Below are 7975 nucleotides of genomic sequence, written 5' to 3'. Positions count from 1 at the left end.
TAACAGTGTTACACACATTAGTAGCTGTAAACACTCAGCATTAGAAAAATACATACGTTGGTTTGGTGCTTACATAAGGAGTAAACATTTATAATCATCACTTTAAAAGTTACATACGTTGTTTTTGGTGCCTGTTTGTTTCCCAGATATATTAGTGTGTGTGTGAATGGGTGTATAAGAGACATTAACTTAAAGAACTTTGTAGAAAGGCGCTTTATGAAGTTCAGTCCATTTCCTTGTATTAGCTTACAGGCAGATCTGCCCGAACCAATATGGCGGCGCCGTTTACGTATCGCGACCAACGACCAACCCGCTCAATGCGGCGTCTATGTATATATGTCTATGCTAACAACAATAACCCATCGTATTGTCTGCTCCCCTTTCCGGCGGGCTTCCGTAGCTGCTTTTGTTCCCCCGGAAGAAGTTCTCGGTCCGTGTGACGTCTGAGTGCCGTAAAGATGGCGGAGTCGGAGGAGGAGGTGGACGTGCTGGTGCAGAGAGTTGTCAAAGACATTACGACCGCGTTCAAGAGGAACCCCAACATGTGAGTACAGCCGGCTGTGCGCACGGCACACAGACTGCAGCGAGCGGAGCTAACAGCAGCTGCACAGCCCGGGCTCCGACTATCACCTGGACAAGTCCACACTGTAGCCATCTAGCTTAGCTGTTTGTGTATTCTGTTAAAAAGCTCCCACACACACAGAGAACACTGTTTATGAGCATACTCTGTTGTATACTAATGTATAGAGTTATAGCCGAGTAAACAGTGCTATTATGTTTACCTGACCAGTTCCATTAGACATTTGACGTGGTAGCTGGCTGTCCTGTAAGGTTAGCTCATGAATGGTCCACTCAGCAGTTATTAATGTTTTCATTTATTTCTGTCTCACATTTGGTGACTTGTCATTTCCTGCCCCCGGTGTCACGCTGCTGTCATGAGCTGCCGACACGTTTCTTCACTGCTCTGCTTAGAGTGCAAGAAACAATGGTCTGATTATCAGTGCTGTAAAAATGCAAAATTTTAAAATCAAACTTAATAATTAGGATTTAGTGTCAGTGCTTAAATATATATATATATATATATATATATATATCTATCTCAGGACACTGTCTATGTGAAGAAAGTGCAGCGTGAGTGAAGTGTGGTTTGTCTGTTCAGTTCTTTGACTCGTAGAAGATGACATGAAGCTCTCTGATGTTTGTTTAGCTCGGTGTTCAGGTTCAGAGCTGAGATGTGAACATGAAGGCGTGCTGAGGTGTAGTGAAGTGTAGGGTTGCACTGAACCTTCATCTTTTCCCAACCACTCGGTTTCACTTAGAATATTCAGTACACATTTGCACTGTACACAAAAACGGAACAGTCTCTCTCTTCCTCACATTCATTTTGTGACATGCACATGAAGTTCATGCATGGTATTTAAGTCAGGAGAAGTGTTGTGTTACCCGGCGAGTCATCGTGTGTCTGGCATCCGTTTGTTTTTATTGAAATGCCTGTTACTTGGCAAAATCTTGAAATTAAGGGATGGGCTGTAGAGATGAGGACGAGAACACCATGAGTGTCTCTAACCTGGACTCAGGACTTGAGGCTGGTGGCATAAGGCCCCTATACACTGTCCAAATTCTCACAATGTAACTTGCTGTGACCTACAACTATGAACCAACCATAAATTGGCACAGAGAACACTGGAAGTGGCTTCAGACATAAGAAGTAAATAACATTTTGACTTACCCTGTTAATGTAAACTTAAATGTGACTTGATACCAAAAGGGAAGCTACACGATGTGTTGTTAGAGCCATTCTTCCATGTCCTTATACAACAAGTAAAAACCTTCTTCAGGCCTCATTGTCAGTGTTTCCTCCCACAGTGATGAGATTGGTGTGATTCCGTGTCCAGAGGCTCGCTACAACCGCAGTCCCATTGTGTTGGTGGAGAACAAACTGGGTGTTGAGAGCTGGTGTGTCAAGTTCCTGCTACCGTATGTCCACAACAAGCTGCTGCTGTACCGCCAGCGCAAACACTGGCTGGACAGGGAAGGTAACTGATCATACTGCTTCTTCAAATCAAATCAATTTTATTTGTATAGCCCAAAGTCACAAAGTACATTTGCCTCAGAGGGCTTTACAATCTGTACAGGGAGTGACACACTCTGTCCTTAGATCCTCGGTTCTTCTGTATGTCTTTGACATATTCTGGACCAGAACATATCTGTAACTGCAACATGAGTGAAATGCAGGGTGTATCGAAGCACAGACAGAGAACGTCTATCTACCTGCTTCATTTTTCCTCTGTGCCTGCAGTTCATTTTACTCCACAGAATGTGCTTCTTCTTTTTTTTCCTTCTTTTTATTAGTGTTATTATTATTATTATTATTATTATTACACCCAGAATACCTTCAGTGAAATTGATTTGTACACTGTTTGTATTTAGTCACACAGAACAGCATAGACTAACAACAGTGTAGATGTGGAGACAAGCCAGAGAGAATGTGAGAGAAGCTAACAGTTCATGTTTTTGTGCCCCTCAGCTTTAGTGGACATCACCTGCACTCTGCTGCTGCTTAACCCAGACTTCACCACCGCATGGAATGTCAGGTACAAATGCATCCAGTCATGACAGCCAGCTACAACACAACTACAGAAATATGTGTGATTATGTTTGTTATAAAGACAATACAATGCTCAAAGCTAAACACAGTGAGACTGCTGTGAATCTTCTATGGTGTGTTTATTACAATACATGGTTGGTTGTTTGTTTATTTATTAATTTTTTTTTTGTACAGGAAGGAGTTGCTGCAGTGTGGAGTTCTTAACCCAGAGAAGGACCTCTACCTGGGCAAGCTCGCTCTCACCAAATTCCCCAAGAGCCCAGAGACGTGGATACACCGGTAAGACTGCTGCAGAGGACCATGTTCTTTATGTTGCTTTCACACCAGGATAGTCCAGGGGACTTGTTCGATTGGGACAACAGTTGCAACAGCTGCTCGGCGCGGTGTTGCCCAAAAGCAGCACTGACCATGAAGAAGAAAACCCGGCTCATGGATTGGCTTTCTGATCTTTGGTTCGCTGGATACTTCATTTGCTTTCCCACTGTAAGTGAACTTCACCAGTGTTCACTTGGAAGCTGACTGACACCCACGTTTTCAGGCAGACCAGAGTTTGCTTGTTTGGGCTGCACCAGAGTTCAGTTGAGCTTTCCTTGGTGTGAAAGCGCCCTTAAATGTGTGGTAGTCCTTGTTGCTGCCACACATCTTAGTGTCAGCCACATTAGTTTGAAAACACTTTACTAATGACACTGAATGGACAATTGTTTCTGCTTCAGAATATAACTGTGATGAAACAACCCACTTCAGTGAAGTTTGGTTCATGCCATTCTCTGCTAATTCGGGATGTGGATATTTATTGATGCTGATTATAGTAATGAGATTATTAATATACATTTTTTTTAATTACATTTTAATATTGGAATACTATCTAATGGTGAAAAATAAATTAGACAGGACCACATTAGATTTGAGCAAAGCACAGTGCTTGTCAGTGACGTGTCCTAATCTAGAGTATATCCTTCTGAACTTGCAGATAATAAAGCTGAATAGTGCTTCTTTGTTTTTTGTTTTTTTTAAGCCATCCATTATTTGTCTATTTGACTAGCTGAGGTGCAGTGTCACACCTGGAAGAGGTCTAACTTCACACATGTCCAATACTGTCATAATGGGGTACTTCTAATAGTTCTCCAGCTGTACTTCGTACCCTGTTCGTTGGGTCTTCACTATGAGTATTAGTGATGGCAGGTGGCTGTTATAAAGCATACCCTCAGTGGCAGATGTCAATAAAGTGGACTAGATTAATGAAGTTCTCTGACTCAGCACTTGTTGTCTTTCTGCAGACGCTGGGTGCTGCAGCAGATTCTGCGTCAGGGCCACAGCAGGAAGCAGGAGCAGGAGCAGGGGGAGGCAGATCATGAAGAGAGGAGCCAACAGCTCAGTGACCATCTGGCCAGGACGCTCCACCAAGAGATAAAGGTGTGCTGTGACGCTGCCTGCCGCTATCCCAGCAACTACAATGCCTGGTCGCACCGCATCTGGGTGCTGCAGCACATGGCCATGGGCAACATTAAGGTGGGACAAGGAATAGATTCTTCTTTCCCTTTGCATGGTAGAGCCTCGGCAGATTGTGTTCACCTGTGGAGTGTTCCAAACAGGCATTTTTGAGCATTCCACAACTTCCTGCCACGTTTCCTCCCAGGTTTTCCATGACGAGCTGTCCTCTATGCGCCTGTGGGTGTCCATGCATGTGTCCGACCACAGTGGCTTCCACTACCGGCAGTTCCTGCTCAAGGAGCTGATCACTGAGCTCTCCCAGACTCAAGCTTCCACCACCACCACTACCACAGCCACCACAGATTCACCCCAGCACTGTCCCAACAGTCCCCATCATCATGGCCACAGTCAGGCTAACGGGGAGCTGTCAGGAGCAGAGGCAGGTGAGGAGGCCAGACAGCTCAGCTTCACTACAGTCCTTCAACTCTTCCACCAGGAGATGGAGCTGTGCTCAGACCTGATCCAGTCCTTTCCTGGGCACGAGACACTCTGGAGTCACAGGTGAGGCCACAGAAGTGAATAGAACACAAAGCACATGTCAGAATTTCTCAGATCTCACTGTTTCCTTTCATTTTATTCAACTTTACACCCCCCCATTCTAGAACTTGCACATTAATACTTCCATTACACCTTGTGGTACTTTTACTGAGGCAACATTTTGTTTCATTTTGTTTCATCTTGTAATGAAATATTTTCACCTTGCTGTTTTGCAGCTTTTACTTCAATGAAAGAAGTACCCTACCTTACCTTGAAGCTTTCTGTACATGTGTTTTGTCTGAAAGTTTCAACAGTCCATCACTACGAGCAAGAGCCTCAGCTTTATAAGCTATATGCTTCATATATATGTATTCGGGCACCCAGTATTATACTTCTAGGTGATTGCTGAACATCTTATTTAAACACTGAACCATAGAGTATCTATGAAAACAAAACAGCAACAAACATTTTTACAGTCCATTTGAATAATAAGGCGTTGGATGTTTGTTTCTCCCTTTTCCAGGCGACATGTCTTCTACCTGTGGCACCACTGGAGGAAGGAACACCAGCTCCACTGCAGCAGTAACGGAGGCAGCAAATCAGTCAGTGTGAAAGACGGCGACCCCGGCCTGCAGACTGTCAGTGCTCAGAGCTGTGCAGGACGCAAATGTGGGGAAAGTCTGAATGGACAGAGGAATGCAAGTGAAGCTATGGAGGTAGATGGGGGGTCTTTGCCAGACCCACGTGACAGCAAGCGACTGAAGAGAGGCATCCTGCTGCCCGACCCCCCCACCCTACCCTCTGAGTACAGCTTTGTGAGCAGTATCATAGACAACTGCTGCAACCCCGAGCAGAGACGTTTTGCCCTTGCATATAAAAAGTGGTTAGACACTGTCATTGGTCAGCAGCCTTGAGAGAAAGAGAGAGAGGGAGAGGGAGGGGGGAGTTGCCTTTAGACACAGATTAAAAATTGGCTTGCCTACCTGAAGTACTGACTTTAACTAAAAGTACTTCAGATGCAGTGATGGCTTTAGAAACCAGTCATAGGGCAGCCTGGTTACTGTCCTATCCTCCTGACAGTGAGTAGAGAGGATGGGGATTGTAGTTTGTTCTTCCTTGGAAACATCTGGATTTCCCTTTGCTTCATCTGAGCCAGAACCCCTTCAGAATGGAAATCTGTATAGACAGAGCCAATGAGCTCTTAGTAGGTTCTGTTCTTACTTCAGGTATCTCAGTGCCTCAGGTCAAATTTCCACTCCTTTCTTGTCAGTCTGGCATTCACCTGCACATCGTTTCTGCTCCGATAATTCAGCAAAGAAACTAAATGAAGCTGCCACAGGAGGAGAATTCATGTGTTTGCAGAGGTGAGAGCAGAGCACAATTTCCACTCAAAATCACTTGTCTGGTAGCTGTTCTATGGAACGCCACAATGACTCAATAAATCAGACATGAAATAAATAATCATGGATAAACACAAATGTTATCTCATGGTAAAGGGGCTGTATCATGAAAAGTGACATTGGTGAAAAAACTGCCATTCTGAAATGAAAATGAATTTAAAAGGGGCATTTTTAACACAGCTATATCGCTTCAAGTGATGAAATATCATTTCACACTCTGCTGAGTTTAAATAACTGACATGATTTATTCACATGTAAATGTATTTTTGAGTGAATTAAACCTTTTAAATAGAACAGAACCGTTGTGGCTCTGATTGTTGAGCTTTGACGTCCTCTTCGCCAGACGAACGTGCTGAACTGTTTTTCTTTGAGGTTCCCCAGATTTCCATTCTGAAGGTGGTCACTTTTATTAATTATGAAGTCATCTTCTCATTATTTTCTTCTGTTCTGCCCTTGTTTGCTGTTGCTGGTTGACTTCTAATTCTACTGGTGAATATAGGCAGTAAGTCCTCCCTATGTAGCTAAGTTACAGTAACTTGCAACAGAAAGCCAAAAAGCTAGTTGTTAGCTTAAAAATAGATTGTGTTTGCTATGTTATAGATTAGCCATAGCTAACTTGCAAGTCTTACCTTTTGCCAACCTGAAGCATTAAACATAGAAGCAGAGACATGTTCGCTGTACGGAGTTTGGCTTTGAAGGCTAGGCTGCTGGGGAAGCGAGTTTCCCTGACACTCAATGGTGCTACATGTTGCCGTTACTACAACTACTTCATCTGTTACATGGTGTTAGTGTCAAACAGGTGAACACCGAACAGCACTTTGGACTATTTAATGATGATAATAATGATGATATAATAATCAAAAATAGCAATCATTGTTTTGTGTTATTTTGCACCAGGCTAGTTAACGGTAGGCCGAGCTGTTTTGTGTGACTATCTTGTATAAAACTAGACAGAACATGGAAAGGTCAAAATCTACATGATGTCTTTGTGTCAAGGAAAACTTTGTAGCATTACTTTAAACATTGTAACATGCTGTATCTGCATGGTTCATCCCTTCACTAATGTAGAAGGTGAAAATGGTCGCTCCTCCCACTACATTGTCTCGTGCATTGATAAGGGAGGAACAGGATTCTTAACATTTGAATCTAATAATCTGAAGTTGTGTATTTTCAGATATCAGCTGAGAACATCGAATGGCGAGCACTTTTTCAGGATGATATGGTGGGTCACTTACGAGTTGTTTGGCACACAAATGAACAAATGTATAACTTCACAGATGACGTTCCATCAGCCATAGACACATTAGCGTTCACTATATGCATCCCAACATCACATCTAAATGTGTTGGGAACAGTTCTGTCCCAGTGGGCCTGTTATCCAGTTTGGGATCACTTCACATGTATATACAGGTTGGATTGGATCTTTCTTTGAGACAACATGGCAGATTTGAGGAGAAAGAAACACACTGATCAGTGTGCAGAGGCTGGCTAGCCAAATCTTCCCATAATGGTCTCCATGTGCTTCCTTGTAACCTGTGCCATGTTGTTTATACTTAGCTTCTCTTAGAAATCTCCAATGTAAGAGTTACAGAGTAAGATGCTTTATCGCCTCAGATCACTGTGTACATGATCATAGATAATGTTGAAATGTAGTATTTTGAGCCATGTATTCTTTAGGTTTGTTCATAACAATGGGTGCATATCAGACATGTATGTTATTAATATTTGAACATCCTTGAACATCCCCAGAACACAAACTTTGAATACAAGACTATCTATGCAGAAATGTTTTTTAAAGGTTCAACAAGCTTTTAAAAAGAATAATGTAGCTTCTGTTTTTCTAATTTATTCTTTAATTGACTTCATGTATGTCCTTAATGAATGATCCCTAGCATCTCATTAATTTTCTATTTATTTATAAGGTTAAAGTCTTTGTCTTCATTTTCGATGTTTTGTCATCTGCTTACCAAGGAAATAAAGCTCATCTGGGATAAATCTA

General features: G+C 42.6%; 1 protein-coding gene across 1 annotated transcript; it reads left to right on the top strand.

Annotated features, from left to right (window-relative positions):
* Window positions 1–375: 375 nt before the first annotated feature.
* ptar1 (protein prenyltransferase alpha subunit repeat containing 1) lies at window positions 376–7975 on the top strand. Its single transcript, XM_010756123.3, has 7 exons — window positions 376–544; window positions 1867–2036; window positions 2528–2594; window positions 2783–2887; window positions 3886–4117; window positions 4245–4600; window positions 5100–7975. The coding sequence occupies exons 1-7, from the start codon at window positions 459–461 to the stop codon at window positions 5488–5490; spliced, it is 1407 nt and encodes a 468-aa protein (XP_010754425.1). The 5' UTR covers window positions 376–458; the 3' UTR covers window positions 5491–7975.

Source organism: Larimichthys crocea, unplaced genomic scaffold, assembly GCF_000972845.2.
Source record: "Larimichthys crocea isolate SSNF unplaced genomic scaffold, L_crocea_2.0 scaffold90, whole genome shotgun sequence".
NCBI lineage: Eukaryota > Metazoa > Chordata > Actinopteri > Sciaenidae > Larimichthys > Larimichthys crocea.
This window is presented reverse-complemented; position numbering and strand designations above follow the sequence as displayed.